Source organism: Biomphalaria glabrata, chromosome 1 (assembly GCF_947242115.1).
Source record: "Biomphalaria glabrata chromosome 1, xgBioGlab47.1, whole genome shotgun sequence".
Lineage (NCBI taxonomy): Eukaryota > Metazoa > Mollusca > Gastropoda > Planorbidae > Biomphalaria > Biomphalaria glabrata.
The window spans coordinates 8,792,241-8,817,459 of record NC_074711.1 but is presented as its reverse complement, the minus strand read 5'-3'; the positions used below and the strand labels follow the sequence as shown (position 1 = coordinate 8,817,459).

At 33.7% G+C, this 25,219-nt stretch overlaps 3 protein-coding genes across 3 annotated transcripts in view; all 3 read left to right on the top strand.

Moving 5' to 3' along the window:
• Positions 1-242: 242 nt before the first annotated feature.
• LOC106050877 (uncharacterized) lies at positions 243-8,556 on the top strand. The gene is made up of 7 exons (XM_056020482.1): positions 243-561; positions 954-1,243; positions 1,556-1,594; positions 2,776-2,850; positions 4,590-4,636; positions 5,718-5,741; positions 8,439-8,556. Exons 1-6 carry the CDS (start codon positions 461-463, stop codon positions 5,721-5,723), a joined length of 558 nt encoding a protein of 185 aa, XP_055876457.1. The 5' UTR covers positions 243-460; the 3' UTR covers positions 5,724-5,741; positions 8,439-8,556.
• A 3,844-nt stretch (positions 8,557-12,400) lies between these two features.
• LOC106051713 (ankyrin repeat domain-containing protein 50-like) lies at positions 12,401-14,205 on the top strand. Its single transcript, XM_056018536.1, has 2 exons — positions 12,401-12,471; positions 13,140-14,205. The coding sequence occupies exons 1-2, from the start codon at positions 12,401-12,403 to the stop codon at positions 14,203-14,205; spliced, it is 1,137 nt and encodes a 378-aa protein (XP_055874511.1).
• A 5,953-nt stretch (positions 14,206-20,158) lies between these two features.
• Positions 20,159-25,219, top strand: part of LOC106051711 (serine/threonine-protein phosphatase 6 regulatory ankyrin repeat subunit A-like) — a 37,379-nt gene continuing 32,318 nt past the window's right edge. The window contains exons 1-2 of the mRNA XM_056018535.1: positions 20,159-20,229; positions 20,894-21,966. Of these exons, the coding sequence (XP_055874510.1) occupies positions 20,159-20,229; positions 20,894-21,966 (1,144 nt within the window). The remainder of the gene's footprint in view (positions 20,230-20,893; positions 21,967-25,219) is intronic.

Here is a 25,219-nt window from a genome sequence, read left to right as displayed (position 1 = left end):
TGATGTCTGATTGTATTAGCAACCAGATTTCATATATCTCTCGATAATGTCAGAAGCTGCAACAGATTCACCCATTGTCACCGTTCATATCTAACAAAACGAATCTTTTGGATTATTCATCATCACTGGGGCCGGTTTCTACATGCTGTACGCCCTAACATTCACTCAGTGGCGACTGAAATATTGATAAATGCCGAGGCCACACCTAAAAGCGAGGTACAAATATTGCCATGTCCGAACTTGTCGATTTAGTGGGGGATACAGACTGTTAAACAGCAGGCAACAGAGCAGATTCTAACGAGAGAGAGAGTGTAAAAGGGAAAATATTTATTTGGCACAGAAAGTATGTCATATCAAATTGGCACTCACAAAGAATAGTCGCAATACTGTTTACTTCAGCCACGGTCATCAAGATTAGCTTTTAGATTTGGAAGTAAAGTCAAGTGTAAAATTGGCAGCTATGGCGGATACTTCCAAATTTCTGTGGATCATTTTGATTCTGTTTTCCTCGACACGTGAAATCTTGGCTAAAAGTTTATTGAATGAAAAACAACTGGACAGGTAAGGAGTATACGAGAGTATTGAGTGATCGGATTTTGTTTATAAATGGATCATAGATACTATTTAAAGATTACAATCTCAACCACTGTCTATGCAATCGTATTGTATGATCTACACAAACTCATTGTTACAAAAAAAAAATATTCTCCTATAAATTAAAGAAAAATTACTTTCACATTTCAGGAATTATTTTTGCTTTCGTTTACATTTTAAAGACAAAATGATTCCAAATAATTTTCGTTAGGAATTATTTAAATTCGTAGAAAATAAAAGTCTTTTTTCTCTTTTTGCAAGGACAACTAAATCTGTCAATTAAGTAAAAGAAAAAAAAAAACAAAACAAGAACTTAAAATATTTTATGGCCTTTATATAAATACATATTTATTTTATAGGACATCTGAGGAAGAAAGTGCCGCCATTCTTGACCGTTTCACTAAGCTCAATGAAATTATTAGCAGAGTTAAACTACTGGGAAAAAATAATCAACAGAAACAAGGGAGAGAAAGAGGTTATGAACTAGCAGACGACAATAGAGGAAGCACTGCAGACGATTTTGAACGAGCTTCGGGCCATCTTGACACTAAAATTTCAGATTTGGTGGACAGTCTTCAAGACGTTATTGGCATGTTACGGAATGAGAAGAGCTCAGAGAATTCAGAAGGACTAAAACAACAAGAAAAAATTAAGTATAATTAACGAAGCTAATTGCACAAGTTTTGTTAACTATGTTTATTAGTCTATATGCACAACTTTTGTTTACTGCGTTTAGTTATCTAACCGTAAAATGTTTGTTGACTAGTTGCACAACTTTTGTTGAATATTTTTACTTTTTCATATGCACAACTTTTGATTACTACTTTCAGTTATCTAACTGTACAGCTTTACTACACTATGATTGCTTATCTAATTGCACAACTTTTGTTGAATATATTTTTTGTTTAGAAAATGACACCTAGACTAGCTTAAAAATAATTCAAAGTTATTCCATTTACAGATGAAGCAAGTCCATCCCAAATGTTCCTAGATTACAGCAGTAAGTCGGTATCTAAATAACTCATAGACTCTTTTCTCTTCTTTCTTTGTAATATGTTGTCCTTTTAGCGGTCACCGAAATGGGGATAGCCGCTATTAGTTTTGCGTGTTCTGTCGTCCATCCCGTTTAGATCTCGTAAACAAGAAAAGATAGTGAAAATCCGACATCATAATATTTTAGACCATTCAAAATTCTGATGCAAAGCCTACCTTTTTTTTTTGTTACAACTAATAATAGTAAGAAATACGGGATACGTTTTTTTTTAGTAAGGGAGAGAACAATTTACCATATTTTTAACACATTTATACAAACGGTTTTAGATTTTTTGTAAAAAAAAAAATTCTTTTTACAATTGTTTTGCTAAGTTGTATATATTGTCATACTAACTACTACATTTACCAAAAATAATGTAAACTTTTTTTTTAAAGAGAAAAAAAAAATCTATTTTAGTATACATATAAGTGGAATATTATTTAACACAACAATTAATAAGTAGTTTTTCATATTATCGCGTGAACTGTAGAAGAGGGAGAAAACACACGTAACACACGTAAATATAGGAATTATTTTTTTTTTTTTTTTACGTACATTTCGTTTCTTTTTCTTTGAATAAGAGATTGACTCTTTACAAAACAATGACATCAATTAGATAATCATTATAACACATCAGCTAGGCCAGGTTGACATCGAGCTTCACATTCAGATAACCCTAGTGGAAAGCGTGGTCGAGAGGCGCTTGGCTTGGCTACCTTGAAGGGGGCTCGAGGTTCGACACCCGACTCGGTCAGAGTTGTGTTTACAGAGCGCCTAAAGGTAGCACGGAAAGCCAACTCCTAGATACCCCCTCCCCCAACTGGTCACAAATGAGATTGTCCAAAAGCGCTCTGAGCATGCTATAGCGCTATATAAATACTATAATAATAACCCTTGGTCTGGTGGACCGTTGGGGCTTCACACATAATCTGTTAACATTTTTTCTCCATTCTTTTCTGTCATTTGCCTCTGATAGAATTTCATTCTGATATTCTTTCTAAAAATATTTAAAAAACTGTCTTTGTAACCTTGTTTATTCATGAATTAATTTGTGTGTAAATATGATATTAATATGATTTTTGTATGCACATTCTGCTATTCTTAAACAACACAAATATTTTCTTGATTCCATGATCACCACAACACAGACAAGCTTGACCAATGCATCAGTGATCTCCAAACCATATCAAGTCGTGGAGAAGATGGTCAGAGATTAAAACGAGGTAAGTAGGATTAATAGAAAATAATTTTACAATTTAAAATATGTGACATTTTATGCAACAGATCTTTCGTGAGGCATGTGGAAAGGGGTGGCTGGAGAAATAAAGGTATCTGGGTGATCGCTTTTTAAATGCATTTATAAAAACATTATATATATATATATATATATATATATATATATATATATATGTGTGTGTATATGTACTAATTACTTTGGATCAGTCATGTAGTTGATAATAGATCTCGAATAACAATAATAAATCTGTGTGATTACAAATGTTTTCGTTTAGCGCAATTTCATGCTTTTAGTATTCTCAGTACGTTATGATCCTTTCCCTTGTCTGGACCGGTTGGGGTAAGGGTGGGGAAGAAAGAAGAGTGCAGTCGAAAAGCCAGGGTCAAAATTTGAAAATCTCCCCCGGCCCAATCTTGAAGGGCCCCTAAACAGACCAAGCCGTACCCTTCTCTGGGAAACTAAAATCCCTTGGTACGCCACTGCAAGAGTGTATCTGGTTGGATTTTACAATAATTTTCTTTTTAATTACGTTTACAAAAAATAAAAAGAAAACTTAAAAATTGGGCTAACGACATGAATTTGAACTTAGGGATTAAGCCTCACCAAGCTGACACCTTTCCCATTGTGCTAGTGAAGTGCTTATTATAATAGAAGATTTTGTATTTATCTATTTTTAGTTTTAAATTTTAAAGTGGTGACGAATAAAGGGAACTTATTCAGCTTATACAAAAACATCAGCAAATATGATTTCTTTCCTTTGTTTAATACCGAAAAAATAATTAGTAAACAATAGTTAATTAACTACTTTTTTTTCTTATTGATTTTTATTCGTACACATTATTTGTCACTAACTCCAGGAATAACCTATTTTAAGGTTCAATAAACGTCTTACGAAAGAATGAATTGTAAGAATGTAATGAAGATTAATTATACACACACATAAACACACACACAAACATATATATATATATATATATATTTGGCTCGGAGGGGGAGAAAAAAATCCCCCCACCTCCTCAAATAAAAAATCCTGGCTACTCCCATGTAGTCAATTAATTTAGTTAAAATAAAAACTTGACGTGGTGTGATCTAACGTCGTATGAGGTTTGTGGAAAATGCCTCTGACAGAATGAATTGCGTGTAGCAAGAACCAGAAGCCTGGCAAGGAGGAAAACGCAGAGAAGGACGTCCCCTAGAACCAGGTGCTGCATGCACCTTGTGGACATTTAGTCTGAGAACGCCCGCTGGGAAGAGAGTGCAGACAGTGCTGATCACCAACTATCTATGGAGACAGCTCGCCACCCAACGCCCCAAACGACGCAGTGTGATCCAAGTCGAGATTTAAAAAGTAAAATAAAGTTTTCCTTTCAGACCTTGTGTTATGCTCCAATCAGAACTATGCCATCACATGCGAGTTCCCACAGCTGCTCGGTTTTACAGACGCTCTTGAAATAACTAATTGTCATGTGGCCAGCGCAATGACCATCCGCCTTTAATTTCCCAAACTAAAGTCAGGTACCCATTAGTGATGGGTGGATTCAGGTGCTCCCTAAAAATCCCGAAATTCAAAATGCCAGTCTTCACCGAGATTCGAAACCAGGACCACGGTTTCGGAAGCCAAGCGCTTAACCACTCAACCACCGCTCCCCAAAGTGGAGATATGGGTAATTTTTAATATATTCATATTTTCATTCTTATACAATTTCTCCTGTTGTAACTCACCAGGTCCTGCAAGATTGTGTGAATCAAGTGGTGGTGGTAACAGTAGAAGGGTAAACTTACATTCTTTGTTTTCTTTTTACTTTTATAATTTAAATAGTTTACTTCAATGAGTAGGTGGCATAGTTACTTTGAATGGCAGACAATCTATTTTGATATAATTATTTCAAATAATTCAATATATATATATTTAACTGTTAATTATTCCTATGCAAGGACAAATATACTTTGTAGCAGTTACTTCCCACTACAAATTCCCACTACAAGCTCTCTGTACAACTCCAAGTTCTGAGTTTACTAGCTCAAGTTCTAACTAACTCACATTAACAAAAATCAGACCGTAAAGACTTTTTTCTCCCCCCTCCCCCTTTTACTTTCCACATGTACCTTTACAAACACATGTCACGTGGACACTTCGCGTATCACAGTCATCCACCCGTATCGTACCAACAAACATCTTTCTCTCATCCAGAGATTGACACGTACGCTCTTATGTCTCTCCTGCCTCCACACTATATATATATAATGTTTTTAATGTTATACAGAACTTGATATTGTTACGACTTTAGAGTAGACTGAAGAAAGTTAACTCACCGATTGTCAGGTCGCCGATATCCTTCTGGTTGCAGAAGCACAATCCACTACGAACAGTCAATAATCCAAGTCATAGAAATAATTTCACAGTTCTACTAATCAAATGTACACACAACTATTCACAAAAACCGATTCAAGAAAAACAATCCTCCGTTGAAAAATCCCTCCCCGATCATAACTCTCGTTACTTTACACATCAACACACTCGCTCAGGTCTGTTTCGCCTCCAAACATAAACAAAATTTAAAAAGTTCTCACGTGGGAAAAAATGGTCAGTAGGGGGGGAACAAGTTTACAACAATATGAACTTTCAAACTTTAATGATAAATTGACAAGTTCCTTTAAAGAGTTGAATGAAAGAAAAACTTAAAAAATTATTTTTTTTATATAAAAACAATATCTCCTTTATACATCTTATACAGCAGGAAATGTAAACAATTATTGAATTTTGCATTCATTATTTTCATTTTGAATTAATACTAAATAACCCCGTTTATTTTTTTCTCTCGAAATTTAAACTTTGCGGAACAAACAAAAAAGTGCTGATGAGGAACGGCGCAACAGGTAAGTTTTACATTTTTTTAAATGTTCCAGCTAGACGACTCCTCTTAATGCGGAACGATAGGCTCATCTGCAAAAAAGCATAGATTTTCACCAGATCTAGTAGAAAATACCCAACCCTGGAATCACTGAAAAAATATATTTAGAGTAAGATTATAAAAAATAAAATATTTTTGTGATGATCTCTTACCCTACTATAAATTACTATAAATTATATCTACCATAACAGCTTGTCTGAAAATGGATGGAGTTTTTAAGAATCTGTTTATAAAGAGCAAAAAATATTTTCTAATCAACATAGGTTTTTTTGTCTGAAAATTTTGTTTTACAATACTGTGCATGATGCGCGGAGAGAATGCGCAAAGACCCTACTGTTCCTTTAGTATAGTTCCATGAGTGAACCATTACAAAACAAGAGATGAATAAAATGAGAAAATATGGTACGCCATTCGCTTCCTAAAGGACGTTTTGATTGATTTTAAAAAATATGTTTTCTATGTTCCATATAGATCTATTCGTTATTTCAAATATTTATATCGTCATTTACACTCGATCTTCTGTTAAACATTTCCAGGCAGTGGCGTAGCATCCATGACCCGATAGGGGTTCAATGAACCCGGGCTACTAACAATTAGAGGCCCACAGCATGAGCCCTTAAAGATGACATCAAATAGGGAAAACAATAAATAAAACAAGTGCACTTTTGTAAATAATGATGTCTTAAAAAGGGATCTAAAAACACCTTTCAATGTTTTTAAGGTTATACAGAACTTGATATGAACTTCACAACTTTAACCCGTGTTTCCAGCTAGAGTCCGTGCTGGGACTGTAAGGGTTTGCTTTCATTAGATTTAGTGTAATGGTGGATAGCCCTCATGATGTGTCCACGTATTTTACCGAAGTATCGATGTCATTGTTTCTCATTTACTTGAAACATTTCCTGGCATAAAACATTGTCAACATGTTTTACTCATTAATGGCCAGCTTCATTTCAAGAGCAAAAGATAATGATTTATATGATGCCAACATTCTTTTAGTCTCATTTGGACCAGATAATATTGCATTGGAAATAGTTCAGAGATACAATCCTTCAAATAAACCTTCCATGTTTAATACGAGATTAGACTTTTTAAAAAATACCTGACAACTACATTTTATCATCAAGTTTTACAAGCATTTCTCTCTTTACCAATGAGGTGGCTAAGCGGTAAAGCGCTTGGCTTCTGAACTAGAAATCCCAGGGGCAAATCCTCGTGAATTCTGGAATTTTTAATTTCGGGATCATTGGGCACCTTTAAGTCCTTCCAGCTCTAATGGGTACATGACATTAGTTGGGGAAATGTAAAGGCGGTTGGTCGTTGTGCTGTCCACATGAAGCCCTCGTTAACCGTAGGCCACATCTTCTGCCCTATTGACCACAAGTTCTGAAAGGGAACTTTTTTTTCTCCCTTCGATACTTTATTCACCAGAGCGGTCATTCTCGAAGTTTCGATTGATCAAATATTATTGAAGATTTATTTTTGAAGCAGAGCAGTTTGGCTACACTTGGTGTTCTTTCATATGTGCGCGAAACAGCCACAAGCTTAGAAACCGATAAGTTAAAACTTTGCTACTTAAGAGGCCAAAATTAAGCAATTATACTAATTAAATGTTACACTACTTACTTTTCCATAATAGACATATAAGTAGAGAATAGCTTTTATTGATATTTAATGGACGTGTTTTGTTTTTTTTTGTAATGCAAATATGTATAAGAGGGGGGGGGGGAAATCATAACACACGTGTTTGTAAATTTGAAAACACATTTAAGTCGTTTGACACTGTCATGAAGTTTGACAAACACTGACTTTTAAGACAAGTACGGAGTTCTTTACTGAATCATACGTAATGATATTGTTACTTATTAAAAAAAAAAAAGTACTATCATTAAGTTGGAAAGTCTCTTAGTAAATGTACCCGCTATATTCAGATTGCTCATTTTATTTTATCACACAATTAATTTTTCTTAATGGGGGTTGGGGTGGAAACCGGGGAAGCGCGTACCTTGCTACGCCACTGTCCAGGTCCTGTTCGAAATGATTCTTTTGGTAGTCCTAACGGTTAATGAAGTAAACATTTTGATCTACTTTTTACTTTGTAATTAAAATCGACTGCCTACGCTCTCGTGTATCTCTCGTGAATTTTTTTTTGTATCTTTTTCTCATCTCGGTCGATCAATCAATAGATTAGATAGATAGATAGATAGATAGATAGATAGATAGATAGATAGATAGATAGATAGATAGATGATAAATGATAGATAGATAGATAGATAGATAGATAGATAGATAGATAGATGATAAATGATAGATAGATAGATAAATAGATAAATAGATAAATAGATAAATAGATAAATAGATAAATAGATAAATAGATAAATAGATAAATAGATAAATAGATAAATAGATAAGATAGATAGATAGGTAGATAAATAGATAGATAGATAGATAGATAGATAGATAGATAGATAGATAGATAGATAGATAGATAGATAGATAGATAGATAGATAGATAGCTAGATAGATAGATAGATAGATAGATAGATTCGAATTGCTCATTTTATTTTATCACACAATTAATTAATAGATAGATACATAGATAATCTAAAAGTTATAAATACATAGAAAAAAATTCTAATCAGTTTTTTCCTTTTTTTTCCAGACAGAATGTCAAACAGAACATTGACAAGAACAAAGAGACAAAAAGCTCAAATGTATTGGCATCACTGACATAGATATATTTTAAAACGTAGAAATAAAATAAATAACATAACAATAAAGTTTTAAAATTGTTATGTATTACATGTCCATTACTGTCCATACATTTGTTTTTGTTATGTCATCAAGTTTGCTTTATTTTTTGATCGTCTGATGTGACTATAATAGCCAGGTATAAACATTTTTTTCAAAATTGTTTTTTTGTTAACCTAAGGCAGGGGTTCTCAACCTATGGGTCGCGACCCACTTAGGAGTCGATTGACGATTTGCCAGGGGTCGCCTTAGACCATCAAAAATATGGATTGTTATTTGTCTATTCTTGTATTGTTGTATGTGTGTGTGGGAAGGGGGGTCGGGGTCGTGGCAGAGTGGGGGATTGTAAAAAGGGGTCGCTGAGCTTAAAAGGTTGAGAACCGCGGACCTACTGTCAAATCAGTCTTTCGATCCCTTCTTTGAGGTCTAAGGTCATCTATACAATAAGTAGTCTCAGGAATTCGGGCCGATGATGATCCTTCATCCCAAACGGAACAATGAGATAGACTATGAGTGCCATTCACGCTGTTTTCCTAGACTGAGATTAGCTATAAAAGAAAGAAAATAGTCACAAAAACAATAATCAAATGTTATGATTTTTTTTATAAAAAGGAAAACTAAAAGCAAAAGCACCATCTGCCACTCTGTTTTCAAAAGGATAGCTTCTCCTATCCTGCTCTCAAAGTGATATCTCCATCCGCTTCCAAATCCCAAAGCGATAGCTCCACCTACCATCCTGTTCTCAAAGAGATAGCTCCACCTACCATCCTGTTCTCAAAGCGATAGCTCCACCTACCATCCTGTTCTTAAAGCGATAGCTTTACCTACCAGCCTGTTCTCAAAGCGATAGCTCCACCTACATCCTGTTCTCAAAGCGATAGCTCCACCTACATCCTGTTCTCAAAGCGGTAGCTAGCTCCACCTACCATCTTGTTCTCAAAGCAATAGCTCCACCTACTATCTTGTTCTCAAAGCGATAGCTCCACCTACATCCTGTTCTCAAAGCGATAGCTCCACCCTGCTCCTGATCTCAAGGTGAATGCTCTACCTACCATCCTGCTGTCAGGGAGAAAGCTCAACTAGTCATACGCTTAAACAACACATTATCTCCATTTTTCGGTGAACGAAAAAAGTTGTTATGTCACGCAGGGGAGCACTGGTTATTTGGGCATCCGGCAAATGCGTCAGTGGGGTTGCCGAATGGCCACTTTGAATTACAAAAAGTACCTTTCATAAAAGAACTTTACAGATTTTACTGTGTAATACAAAACACATTGTCTCGTAATAATGGAATCACTCACATATATCCATAAATAATTTAATACCATATTACTGGTGATTTACATGCCTCTATATCTACACTATATATACATGGCTCCGCGATATGGAAGCAGTTGCCAAGCAGTTGGGCAAAACATAGGGACAGTTCAAGAGACCCCACCAAGACCGAGTTAGTGATTACGCAAGTGTGCGAAATTTTAGCTTGATTAAAGATTGAGTGTCTGAAAAATAACGAGTACACACTTTTTACCAGACAGACAGACAGACAGTGTGAGTGGATATAAGCTTTGTAAAAACAAACCAGAAAGTTAGCAGTTAATTGTGTATCATCGTGTTTATTATAATCTTTAGTCCATTAGGCATGTTGGCTGAGTGGGACATTTCTTGGCTTTCAAATTGTAGGGTACAGTCAGGGGAGGACTAAGTACCTAAATCCGTCCTGGTATTTCTTCCTGTCAGCCTACATAGTGGCTGCCATCTGATAGGTATCCATTTGTACCAGTCGTCATAATAAGAAATGGATGATAAAGCTTCAAAGACTGATCTCGAGCATGAGTTAGTTGACCTAACATCTTGTATTCCTAAAATAAAAATTGATTTAGTGGCACTTTGAAATCTTAAAAAAAATATCTACAGTACAATTGTAATTTTAATGAGGCCAAAAAAAAAACAACAAAACTTTATTACTAAATTTTTAAATGATTTGAAATACTTAAACATTACACTTGATAACAGAGAGACATAAAAACGTATTCCTTCCTTATCCATCAACAGACTAGTCCATGAAACATCGTTTATGATTGTGTTCTAATCAATTTCTTGTCGAATGTCGTTATCAATAACCATCAACATGAAGAGGGAATATATAAAATCATGTAAGGACTTATTTTCATTAAAAGTGTTCCTATTGTCGGCGACCACACGGCCCATTCTATTCCAGTCCACTGGGCATTGGCCCGAAAGCCTATATAACAAGTCACCCCTGGGTAGAATTTCGGTGAAGATGTAAATTTTAAAGTTCAGGATTTTTATGGGGATAACTGAGACCTCCTCATTCTAAGGATAATCTGACATCAGTTGAGAAAAGTAAAGGCGAATTGTGGTTGTGCTGGCCACGTGACATCCTCGTCAACTGTTGTTCACATGTGACCTTTACATCACCAGCCCCATAGATCGAAAAATCTAAAAGAGATTTAAAAAAAAAAATCTTCTAAACCAACTCTATGTGGTCAGTGTATTATATATGCCCTTAGAGAGTCTTTTGTTCTGGGAACAAGCTTAAATGTTTTTTTAAATTGAGTTTATTATGATAGTAACACAAACAAATGCCAACTTCTCGCTGACAAGCCTTTGTAGCGAGGTATGTAGAAGTTTATCTGCCGCTCCTTTATTGTCCAGCTTTACAAGTGTAGGTGTTTGATAAATTCAGTTTATTTTGATAGCTGTATAAACAAATCTCCCCGTCTTTCTAATGAGCAGGTATTGTGCACTGAAGCTGACAGGACTACAATGACCGCCGCAATCTTTTGTTCCTTCGGTAGTGACCGCGATGACGTTAGACGTCGCCTTTGACACTTGGTCTTTTGTTCTCTTATCTTACCGCTCTATGACATGAGGATTGGTCAGTTCGGTCGGGGAGAAAAAATATAGGAGGTGACGTGGACAAAAAGACACTGCGATATAAAGCGTGACAGATTTCTGGTCATCCATATCACAAAGTTGCTTCGCAATACAACATATAGTGTGGAATTATTGATGTGGTTTCTTAAAAACGAAAATAAGTGTACTTGTTTAGTGACCAACAGACTCTTAAACTTTAAAGACTTGTTTAGTGAACAGCTTCTGAAATAATCTGGTAAGTAGATTTTTTTCCCTTATAATTCTTTTAAAAAACTTAAACTTATTTACTTTTGCTTTGGCATCCGCATTTCCATAATAGAGACATTTTTTTTCCTAAATTAAAAAAATAATTTCTACCACCTAAACCTCTCGATATATGTCTACTTAAAGTAAGAAATATAAACATAAAGTCATCCACCCACTCCCGATATATAAGTGTTACAACAGATTGTTCCAAAGTCTGTAAGATTGTGAGCAAATGAAATGCAAGGCATTAGATTTATTTCAAGTCTTTTTTTTTTATTCAATTTTGAAAGTTTTAAAAATTATATAAATAAAAATATAAATTTCTAAAAAAAATATAAGCATTCATTTCGTTTGCTACGTAAAGTAATGACTATCATCCAGTAATTGTTTATTTTTGGACTTTTTATATCTAATAGATCATTAGACGAGCCTTTAACTAATTTACTAAATGGTTCTTAAGTGAAGGTTACATTAGTCATTTATTGGTACAAATAATGTTCTAGCCATTTTTTTTTTGATGATTTCATAAAATGTGTATTGGTGTCTTACCATTAGGGATTAAAAAAGAATCATTTAAAATAGGCGTAGAATTTATATAAAATATTTATGAAATTTATGTTATTATTTTTATGCAATTTAAAAGTGTTTTGATGTAGTAGAGTGTACACGTATTTTTATTATTAATTAATTAATTATTATAATAATTTTTTTTTCACAGAAAATATCATGGAGAAAAGTATTTGCTCAACACCGCCCAAATCTAAAGCCATGAAAAGAGAGTTTGATGCTTCAGATAAGTAAGTCACTTTTGTAATCGAAACCCAGTCTTAAAAAAGAGAAGAATATAGGCTTTGAAGCTGCAATTTCTATGTATCTATCTATCTATATATCTATCTATGTATCTATCTATGTATCTATGCATCTATGTATCTATCTATGTATCTATGCATCTATGTATCTATCTATCTATCTATCTATCTATCTATCTATCTATCTATCTATCTATCTATCTATCTATCTATCTATCTATCTATCTATCTATCTATCTGTCTGTCTGTCTGTCTGTCTGTCTTGCTTTTCTATATTGCAACTGTCATGTTTATGTTATTCACATTCACGGAGGTTATAGTCCACATCTTCTATGTAACAGTTGGGGGGGGGGGCGGAAGGCGGTGCTCATTATTTAGGGCTGCTCTCCCCTAACACAAACAACTCACTCACAAGTCTTGATTTGCACTCGAGCATCTAGATCTGTGGCATAGGGGTTTTAAAAGCATGTTTAGAAATACTATCTTATAGAAGCACTTTATACTAGATAACGATTTACTGCTTTAATTTAAATGTCTATATCCAATTACCGCCTTTAGATGTGTAGTATGTATAACTATTTATTATAACCCTTTGTACTATTATATCAATGTCTATTTAAATTTTAATACATTTATGCTCTTTGTTTCTTCTCCAGTGAAAAGAGATATCAGGATAACTTAAAGAGTGTGAAGAAGAGTCTATTCTCAGCCATTGAACATAGAGATCACGTGGCCTTCGCCAAAATCATTGAGACACAGATCCACGTGACAACGTGCAGTGGCAGAAAGATTATCCAGAAGGTTTTCATGAAAGCTTGTCATGCAGGCGACATAAACATCGTCCGATTTCTGCTCCGTAAAGGAGCTGACGTCAACGAGGCGTCCAGCGATGACATCTCGCCTCTCATGGCTGCTGTTCTGTCTAACTCTTTCGATACTGTTGAATTCTTACTTGAATGTAGAGCTACAGTCAAAACTCAAATAAAACCTACACAAGACAGTGTACTACATATGGCACTGAAGAGAGGATTTCGCCATAGCAATGTCTTAGGTTCAGAAAAATGGGACCCTAAATTTTTTATTGACACCAAAATAATCAAACTTTTAATTGACAACGGAGCTTTAGTTAATCAGAAATGTGCAGATGGTTACCTGCCCTTGTCACTTGCTGCCTCTTCCAACAGGGATGCAGTCATCACTCACCTCATTAAGAAAGGCGCTGATGTCAATGGCGTGGACAGTAAGTATGGGATGACTCCCTTGATGTACGCAGCTATTGCAGGCAATGTCTACACCATGAGACAGCTGCTAAAGTATAACGCAGATTTGGACATTACAGACAAATGGGACTATTCGGCTCTCATGTTGGCTGCTCAGTTCAAAAAGTATTTAGTTGTCTTAGCATTAATTGAAGAGGGCGCTGATGTCAACAAGGTCAGTGGCTTTGACGGAAAGAGCGCCCTAATTTTGGCTACAGAGTGTAATTGTTGTGACACAATTAATATTCTACTGGAACTCGGCGCAGACGTGAACTACAGAAAGCCAATCCACAATCGTGGGACGACTGCATTGATGATAGCCGCCAAAAATGGTTTCAAAGATGCTGTTGACACTTTACTCTACTACAATGCAGATGTTGACCTGAGAGACGAGGATGGAAAGACAGCTGTGTGTTTGTGTTCAGATGATGAGATTGTTGAAATGATAAACATGTCACAATAGATAATTTGTTGTTGTATATATTCTAAGTATTATATTGTTGTTTTTTTTTACATGTATAACAAACACTAACAGACACATGATGGTACAAACATATTCTAAGATGCATTATAACACAATTTCCTATGTTTTATTTCTATGTCATTGTTTTATTGTATTTTTGCTAATGTAGTAATGAATAAAATAATTTAAAAAAAAAAACACAATAATTTCTTTTTTTTTTTTGCAAGCTTTTATCTATTTTTTTTAATTTCCACATTAAACTATTAATGCAACGCCCAAAATTCATAGAAGTTTCCCTTTCAGATGTTTTGGTCTATAGGGCAGATGATGTAAAGGCCATTTGATTTAGAGAATTAGATACAATTTATAGCCCGTACTTATTACCTGGGTCAGGCTTGATGTGGAGGGAAAACTCACGAGATTGAAGTGATCAAAATGTCAAGACCTTTTCCACTGTCAGTGGCAATTTTTACAATTTTTATAGTCTGCAATATAAGTATTGTTATCGTACAACACAGGAATTGTTTGAGCCATCTTTTTTAACAGTTTTAAAACATAGAGGCAGGTATTCTAAAAGTAGATCAATGCATTTCTAAAAACTACAAGCATTTTCAAAGAAATATGGACAATAATTTAATAACTACCTTGCGGCCTATTTTTCTTAAGTTGCTACACAATTCTAAATCATTAAACACAAACGATAATGCAAAAAAAAAAAAAATAATAATAAAAAAAAAAATAAAACAAAAAAAAAAATAATAAAATAATATAAAAAAGTATAATTTTATAGTTACAACAAATTTTTGTTGTTATTTGCGTGTCAATTGTCGTCATCCATATTTTCATCTTAATCGCAAATTAATCTTCAAAGATTGCCTATTACCATTAACCCTCCCTCCTTACACCCTTTGTACAAAAAAAAATATAATGAAATTTAGTAGATTTTTCTTTTCTACTTTTGACAAAGCTTATACACATTATGTTCAAGTTACCGCTTCCACTTGTTAATCTCGGCTCAAGTTGAAACTTTGAACTATTATTCATTGTCACTAACAGAAGACGAATCATTAAAAAAAAAGCTAATTAAGTAATTAACTTGTAGTAATTAAATAATTAGTTTTATTTGATATCAAATAGGGAAAAAACTATTTTTATTAACGATACATATGGATGCAAATATGCAGCTTTATTTTTAAAGAAATAATTTTGCTAAAAAAAAGTAAATTTGTATCAAACGTTTTAGATCCGTCGAAACCGGCAACGAAGTTTTTTTGTACAAATTTAATCTATAATTTAAATAATCTAATGATACTATAGCTCAGACTTAAATTTTACTTTAAATTTAAAATTTAACTTAACAAAACAGTAATTTCGGTGGAATAGATATGGAAAATAGATACTATAAAACTTGCAAAATTAAAAGAAAACTGCCAGCATAGTTTATAACACAGTCCATTTGTATAAGCCTTGAAAGAAGCTACAATGCTAACTGTAAGCAGTCACACACACATACACCATTTTTTTATAGGAAACCTCAGATTTTGCGCTATTCAATTTTAGCTTTATCATCATAGGAATCCTTGGGCCTTAGGCCTCTTGTCTTTGCCTCTTTTTTGATGTGGTTGGAGACACTGACAGCCAGGTTATGTAAATTAAGAGGTAAATCCATAAATTGCAAAATTGTTATAAATGTGGTGTACAGAATATGAATAATCATGTAATTTATTGAGCGCTGTTAACAAACAAAGGCGTTGTGATAACATAACAAACATAAACACGAGAGTTAAAATGACAAACTAATTTTAAAAAAGTTTTAAACAGATAGGTCTTAATGTTTTTATTTTTTGAAATGTAGTGTAGCATGTTGTCTGTCTGAGATCAATGGGGAGTGCGTTCCAAACCTCTGCTCAGTGCTCTGCAAAAAACAAGTCCATTGAGCGCAATGTTATCTGGAGGACATATGGACTGGTCAGCTGGTTGAGATACAAGGGCATCAGCAAAATACGGAACTAGAAATAAAATAAATATTTTAATAAATCCTATAGATTAGTGGTTCATTCACAAGAGTGTAGAGTTATTAAGCTCTGTGACACTTGTGACACAAAGTACATTTTTATTTATTTCGTAACAGTAATTCTACTTTTCTACTTTCTTTGTTGTTTTTTTCTCCCAAATCTTTTCCAAACTTTCTCTTTTAAGTTTCTGGCGTTTTTACTACGTTTCATAACGTTTTCAACATATTTCTTTAATTGCGGAGTCTGGGAGCGCATGAGACGCCCTGACCGCAACTCCTCGTAATGGAGGCTGTCAATAGCATAGTGCCGGAAATATATATATATATATATATATATATATATATATATATATATATATATATATATATATATATATATTTCTATTTCTCACGGCTTTGGCCAAATTTTGACTTACGGTGACTGCGGGGAAGAAGACGAAACCGTGCCTCAGATTCTTTTTGACTGCCCCAGACTTTTTGATCTCCGTCTCGACAGGTCTGGGAAGCCAAAAATTCTAAATCTGTATGGTGACATGTATGCATTAAGCAAAACTGCAACAACTTATACCACCACATTAATCAAGCACAATTTCTATCCGCTGCTCGATGCCATACAAAAAAAGTAACTATCAATATTAAATTAAGTAACTTTTTTTTTACATTGAATCTTGAGTTGTCTAGTAGAAGAAATAATTGTGCACAATTTCAACTTATGCGAGACTGGGTGTGGAAGATATATCGTGAACAAACTCTTTTTAGCACACCTGCAGACGGACACAATGAGATGATATAAGTTTTGTAAAACCATGTTTACTTGGAAAATACCAAAGAAATCTTTAAAAAATCATAGATTGCACGATTTTTTTTTACTTAAATGTGGGATGGAAGAGGGACTGACAAAATCATTTGAAACACTGAAATTCGCCATTTAGATAAAATAAAAAGGTTACAAAGACAGTGTGTGGAAACACAAACTCAAAATCGGCCTCAGGCAGATAAAATAACAGGTTTCAATATTTTCAGAAAGAATATCAGAATAAAATTCTATCAAAGGAAAATGAGAGATAAAAATGGAGAAAAAAAAGTTGATAGATCTTGTGTGGTGCCCCAAATGCCCAGAAGACAAAAGGATAGGTGAAAGTAAAGGTGAAGTTAAATGTAAACCTGGCCTTAAATATGTCATATAAGAATTAAAAATTGATCTAATTGTTCTGTAATGGGTCAATCTCTTATTTAAAGCCTCTATAAGTGGAACATGCCGCTAAAAAAAATTCTCCCCTTCCTTTAGTTCAGTGTTTTATGTCTAAAGGACCGCGCTGCAGTTCAAGCGATAATATGAAAAAAAAAACACTAATTAATTGTTGTTTTAATTTGTTTTTCTTATATCCATACTAAATATATTTTTTTCCTTAAAAAAGTAAACATTTTGTTTTGTGAATGTAATAGTTAATATGACAAAACTTCATCATCATCACATCATCGTTCCTTTAAGTTCCTCATGGAATATAGGGCCTCGACAAAAACACGCCACCCTCCACGGTCTCACGCTAGTTTTTTGATGGTTTCCCAGCTCTTCCCGGTCTTCTCTACTTGAAGAAGCAGAGAAGACCGGGATGACAAAACTTACTTAAATTTAAAAAAAATTGCAAAATAATTTTTAAAAAAAAAGTCCTCTCCCTTACTAAATAGCATCCCTTGTTTGTTACTATTAATATTGAATAGTTGTAAAAATAAAGAGGGTGTATTTTTCATTAAAAAAAACTAATTGCATAGTTTATTTTAAAAAACTATTTTTTTGCTTTCAAAACAGAATATTTAGCCTTTGCATTAGAGCTTTGAATGGTCTAAAATATCATAATGTCGGATTTTCAATATCTTTTCCAGTTTATGAGATCTAGACTGGACGGATGGACGGACAGACCACACACACACACACACACACAAATAGCGTCTAAAGAAAAAGAGTTTGAAAAACAAAATGAAAATTACTTTTACAAAGCAAGGTCGTAAAAATATTTTTTTCAAGAATAAATACAAAGAAATCCTAAAGTTAGTCTTCATCAACATGACGTAGTTTAGAAACAAATGTATTTTCTTATTATTAAATTTGTACTTGTAAACTTTATTGATTTTTGAAACGTTGGCCATTAAATAAACCAAAGTCTTATAACTTTCAAATTTTGCAATGGTGATATTTTATTTTCGGTGAATAATTTCATTTTTAAAAAAATTCATTGGAAATTTTAATTTAAAATATTTGGTTTTGTAAAGGAAAAAAAAACCCTATGTACTTGACACGGTGTGTGCGTGGCTTCAATGATTTCGTTTCATTGTTTTAGTATGTGTTTGATAAACCCACTTTATTTATTTAGCTGCGTAAACAAATGTCAACTTGATGTGTACCATGATATGGTAGAAATATTGTTTTTATGTCACAACTTCTAATGTCCGCGGTTCGAAACTTCTGCTTTTGATTAATGCGGTTTATTTAGATAACTACATAAACAAATCTTCCCATTTTTTTTTTTTGGGGGGGGGGGGGGGGCAAGTATTGCAATGGATTTCAATAACCGCCGCCATCTTTTGTTCTTTGAGTTGTGACCGCGGTAATGACGTTGGATCGGTCACTTAGGCTTTTGTTGTCTTATCTTACCGCTCTATGACATGAGGATTGGTCAGTTTGGTCAGGGGGATTTAATTCAGGGTGTGACGTAGACAAAGGGCTCTTCAATATAAAACGAGACAGACTTCTGGACTTTCACATCGTCAGTTTTCCTTGCGCTTGTAGTGTTCAGTTGCTGTAATTTGTTGTTAATTTAGACGTTTTCTTGATTGGTGATAATTAGGATTTTCAACATTAAATAATTAAACTGGTAAGTAGAATATTTTTTTTATTTATGTTATCTTTTTTTTTTTTTTGCTAAACAGCTTTGTATTTTTATTTAAGTGACAAAAATATATCTAAATATCATTGAAATATTTCTATCTCGTACATTATTGTCCAATAGTCACGATATAGACATTTTTTTTTCATGTAAGTCAAACAAAGTAATGCGCATTTTTTCCATTCACTCCTACAAGTCTTTGTTCAGATCTTATTTTTACAATGTTCATTAGACTGTAGAGAGTAGGCATTAGGTCGATTGCTCCAATCGGGCCTATAACTATCAGTCATGGCTCTTGTCACAGGCTTTAAATGGTGTAGGACTAAAAGGGAGAACATCTTTAGTTTAGGCCTGTCGTACAATTGATAGAACTTTAATGAAGACTACTATTGTGTTTGAGTTGCTTCCTACGCATGCTGTATAGCAAATGTTTCTATAATGATCTAATTAGTAGTAATTGGGCCCCACAATTCGTAAGTTCGGCTCGATTTCCCCTCCTCCCCCCCAACGAGTACAAAAAAATATAAAACATTAGCTTCATTTCATAAAATTATTTTATTTTCTTAAATTTTAGTTTTAAAAAAATGTATTAATAAAAGATTTTTTAAAAATTATGAAATCAAAATTTTACCATTCATTTGGTTTATATATTTTACTAAGTAATAGAAAATGGCTGAAGTCAAGTAATCGTATATTTGCACAGGACAAGCTTAGGTCACTACGTAATTTGTTTTTTTAAGTACATGTTACATCATGACTCTAAATATAGTTGTAACTGTTTTTTTTTTTTGTTCATTTGAAAGTAAAAAAAATTTGTTGTTTTGTTACTGTAAATTTAACAAATTTAAGTTCTACTTGAGCTTTAGGGATCTACAAAATATCAAACAAATTAGGCATAAACTTAAAAATAAATTATCACACAATATATATAGAAATGTAAAAACACACACACACACACACAAAAATCAAATACATATATATTAAATATTTAGAAATAAAATGTCTTTTATGTAGTATTGTAATGTACATTTATTTATTTTTGGCAGATAATATCATGGAGAAAAGTGATTGCTCAACATCGCCTAAGTCTAAAGCCACGAAAAGAGAATTGGATGCCTCAGACAAGTAAGTTTGGTTTCTTATGAAAGCTCAGTCTTAAAATAGGAAAACATAAAAATAATGTGTAACATTGTCTATTGATACAAATATCCAATTTCAATAATGGGATGAGAGACCAAGCATCCTTATTTTTTGCTCTCTCTTTTATCTATATCAAATAGTTCTTTATTTAGAAACTTTACCAATAAATTTGTCAGACATGTCAACATTTTTCTAATTATATTGCCATTTTATAAAACTTCTTACTTTTTTTAAAGCATTAATTGAGTTAATTTAAAAAAATACACTTTTCAAGTTGGTGCAATGCACCGTTTTTTTTTTTAAATTAAACAAATAAAAAAAGAAACACTAATTTTTCTTTTAATTTAACAATCTCTAAAAATATGTGTTTTCTTCTCTTGTGTTAGTTTAGTCATGTATGCTCAAGACTTTTTAGAAACATTAGCTATACTTAAAAGCTATACTCAGAAAAAGCTGAAATAGTATATCTACCAAACGTCTATATAACTAAACAAAGTTGGCCAATTATCTTACAAAGAGCTCAATAAAAAAACAATGATTTAATCTCAGCTTTTATAATTATATAATTAAAAAAATATTAACACAAACATTTTATAAGATTATATCAAAACCTGTTTAATGTATTTTAAAATTAAATTTTTCTTTCCAGTGAAAAAATTTTTCGTAAGAACGCAAAGAATGTGCAGAAAAGTTTATTCTCTGCCATTGAAAGTAGAGATCACGTGGCCTTTGCCAAAATCATTGATACTCAGATTCACGTGTCACATTGCAGTTGCAGAAAGATTATCCAGAAGGTTTTCATGAAAGCTTGTGAGGCAGGCGACATAAACATCGTCCGATTTCTGCTCCGTAAAGGAGCTGACGTCAATGAGTCCAGAAAGGGCATGACGCCTATCATGGCTGCAGTCCTGTCTAACTCTTACGACACGGTTGAATTCTTGCTCGAATGTAGAGCTAAGGTGAAAACTCAAACAAAACCAAAAAAAGAAAGCGTACTCAATATGGCGCTAAAGAGAGAATTTTACGATAGCAACAATATAGGTTCAGAAAAATGGGACCCCAGCTTCTTTATTGACACCAAAATAATCAAACTTTTAATTGACAATGGAGCGTCAGTGAACCAGAAATGTAAAGACGGCTACCTGCCCTTGTCACTCGCTGCCTCTTCCAACAGGGATGCAGTCATCACTCACCTCATTAAGAAAGGCGCTGATGTCAATGGCGTGGACAGTAGGTATGGGATGACTCCCTTGATGCACGCAGCTATTGCAGGCAATGTCTACATTGTAAGACAGCTTCTGAAATATAACGCAACGATTGACATTCTGGACGATGGGGACTATTCGGCTCTCATGTTGGCTGCCCAGTTGAAAAAGCCTTTAGTTGTCTCAGCCTTGATTCAAGAAGGCGCTGATGTAAATATGGTTAGTGGCTTTGATGGGAAGAGCGCCCTAATTTTGGCTACAGAATCTAATTGTTGCGACACAATTAATATTCTACTGGAAAATGGCGCAGACGTAAACTTCAGCAAACCTTTTAACAAGCGCGGCACAACCGCCTTGATGATAGCGGCCCATAATGGTTTTAAAGATGCCGTGGACACTTTACTCTACTACAATGCAGATATTGATTTGAGAGACAAAGATGGACATACAGCGGTGTGTTTAAGTTTAAATACTGAGATTGTTGAAATGATAAATATGTCTCTCATAAAAAAATGTTGTAGGTGTTGTTGTAAAATAATGTATAGTGAGTGATGTGTATAAGTAAGCACTGGTTAAATTAACAGCCAGATAATGGCATACACGTTTAATTGTGATGCATTTTAAACTAATTAAAAATTAATTCATTTCTTTTTGTAAAATTGTAAATACTTATTACTTCAATAAAATATTTGTTTGCAACTTTACATTTTTTTATTTATTTAAAATCTTGAGGTAATAATGCTAATTCCTCTTGGGTATTAAATGACCTGATTGGCTTGGTTTAGGACTAGCGGGACCATTTTTTGACGATCTTAATATTAAGGTCATCAAACTTGGTAATGCTTTAGGACCTCATCAATTTTTAATTATTTTTGCACCAAAAGTTTATATCTCCAAAGATTGCAGAAAGGTAACCCAATCTTTAATTTAATAATTACCACGTACTATAATCACATAAGTTGCTTTTAAATTAATAAACATTAAAAAAATAATCAGAAATGAAAAGAAAAATTAAAATACAAAGTAGAAGAACTAAAATAAAATAATGACAAGGTCCAATAAAAAAGAAAGTGGGAGTTTAAAAAAAGTGTACGCTCCACCTGTGTGTAGTTTCCCACACTAAAGTCCAACTCGGAAGTTAATCATTTAAAATTTCTAACTAGCATAGCTCACCTCACACAGATACAAACACTTTAATTGAGCTATTTACCAAAATTATTAACTATATCTTTTATTATCAGAATTTTGTTTTTAATTAAGCCAATGGGGGTGGTATATTGAAATAAAGATAAGTGTTTGAAAAACACATTTAGTTGAACAATTATTTTAGAAACTTAGTTTAATGTAGAGAATTTGTTCCCCTATAATATCTGCAGACACATTTTATATTATTTACTTTTTTAAATACTACACACTTTAAGTAGTGGTACCACAAATTATTTCACGTTGCTATAAAAAATGAGGGTCACAGAAAAAAAACAAGGTTACAAAAGACAGTTTGTGTGGAAACACAAACTCAAAATCGGCCCCCGAAGTGGTCCACCCAGGCAGGCTTCAATATTTTCAGAAAGAACATTCGAATGAAATTATATCAAAGACAAATTAGAGATAAGAATAGAGAAAGAAGGTTAACAGATCTTGTGTAGTGCCCCAACGGTCCAGCAGATCAAGGGATAGGATAATGTGAATGTAAAGGTAGATGTGAACCTGGCTAACTAGTTCTCCTTATAGACCTTGAAGTCTATAGGGCAGATGATGTAAGGTTCATCTGTTTTTGTGGCCTACGGTTAACGAGGGTGTCATGTAGCCAGCACAACGACTAACCGCTTTTGATTTTCCCCAACTAATGTAAGGTACCCATTAGAGCTGGGTGGACTCAGAGGAGCACAAGAATTCCAAAGTTGAAAACCCCAGTCTTCACCAGGATTCGAACCCGAGACCCACGGTTCGGAAGCCAAGCGCTTTACCGCTCAGCCACCGTGCCTCCCCTGGCCTAACTGATGTCTTATAATTAATATAATTGTTTTGAAAAGGCTCAATCTCTTAATCAAATCCTCAAAAAAAAAAATAAAGATGTGTTTCAACTATGTAAATAAAGTTAAGGAATATGACGTTTACAAGACTGATATACGTTTTGAATTAGGTCTAAATTATAATGCATACTAATTAGCTTTTTTTCTTTACAAAACTGCTTGCATAACTGATTTTAAAATTAGATTTTTCGCTTTCAGAAAAAAAAATTAGCCGTAGCATCAGAACTTTGAATGGTCTAAAATATAGTGATGTCGGATTTTCAATATCTTTTCTAGTTTACGAGATCTAAACGGGACGGACGGACAGACGCATAGACGAACAGAAATTTCACACAAAACTAATAGCATCTTTTCCCCTTTCGGGGGCCGCTAAAAAGCAAAATTAAAAAATAATCGGAAATATGTGCTTTTTAAGTAATTTTAACATGAGTATCGAATGAGAGATTAAACTCATGTTAGTAATACAGACACATGAAATTTATATAAAAGAGAGAAAATAATGAATTTAAATGTGACGAAAATAATGGAAAGCGCGAACCAGCGGCTCGGGAAACGGCAACATCGTCAAGTAGCAACACATTACCAAGAGAACCAACCTTCCAGACCGTAGAGATCGAAAGTATTTCATTAGTACGCAATTAGCACCCCAGTAGTCAAATGTTCACAAGCCCAATCTAACTCCGTCTCCGGTTGGTTCAAACCTAGGTTAGGCCAATAATAGAATATGCATCCTCCGTTTAGGACCTATCAACTCAAGAAAACATTAAGACACAAAATAGAGCAGTGAGATTCATAACAAACGAATTTTCACATTTGACTAGAGTAACACCTTTAGTAAAATCACTAAATTTAGTAAGCCTTCAGGACAGAAGACTCAAAAGTAAAGTAGGAATTATACATAAAACACTGAACCATAATCTTCAAATACAAAAACTAAATTTAATAAAATACTCTGATAGACACAAAGATAAAGGCACATTCCTCGTCCCATATGCTAGGACAAATTTGTACAAATACTCCTTCTTTCCTAGTGCTATTAGAGCATGGAATGGGTTGCCTGAGCTAGCCAGGAAAACCAGTGACTTGGCAGAATTTAAGTCATTGGTTAATATGCATGACCAAATGCATGATGCGTAGGACGTAATAATCTTCTTTTCTGAAGTAACGTCTGTATTATATAAGATAAACTCGGTCGATAAAGTCTCTTATTTTTTACAAAGCTTATATAAGCTCACTCTGTCTGTTAGGTCAAAAGTTTGGACACTTATTTCTTCAACACTCGATCTCGGATTAAGCTGAAAATTTTGCACAATTACATGCCAACACAAATATCAATTAAAAAAATTACCGATTAGTTAAATTAACTATTGATAATCAATTATTTTGTTTGGTGTATCAAACAAGGGAAATAAATTACTTGACTGAAGTGGTGGTATAAGCTGAATTAGTCCTCTTTATAGTCTTTTTTTTATTTTTAGATAATCCGTCTCTGACCGATTGGTTGTCGGGTTACGGGGCTCGTGGGGCTTGTGTACAGAAAACGGAAGAAGTGCTAACAAATTATTTTTTAACGAATGTCATTTACGTCCTATTAATTTTTCTTTCTGCATTATTCAACACTGTAGATTTTGTAAGCACTGTCGCTTGTAGCACAAATAAAGTTTTATTATTTCTTTTTCAACAGTAACCTTTCTATATGGCGTATTTGACATAGTTTTTGTTTTAAATTAATTTTTG

Excerpts from the sequence above, each read along its gene's own strand:
- LOC106050877 (XM_056020482.1), top strand. The coding sequence starts at position 461 with ATGGCGGATACTTCCAAATTTCTGTGGATCATTTTGATTCTGTTTTCC. Across the intron at positions 562-953 it reads AATGAAAAACAACTGGACAG|GACATCTGAGGAAGAAAGTG; the intron begins GTAAGGAGTATA and ends TTTATTTTATAG. Across the intron at positions 1,244-1,555 it reads ACTAAAACAACAAGAAAAAA|ATGAAGCAAGTCCATCCCAA; the intron begins TTAAGTATAATT and ends TTCCATTTACAG.
- LOC106051713 (XM_056018536.1), top strand. The coding sequence starts at position 12,401 with ATGGAGAAAAGTATTTGCTCAACACCGCCCAAATCTAAAGCCATGAAA. Across the intron at positions 12,472-13,139 it reads GAGTTTGATGCTTCAGATAA|TGAAAAGAGATATCAGGATA; the intron begins GTAAGTCACTTT and ends TTTCTTCTCCAG.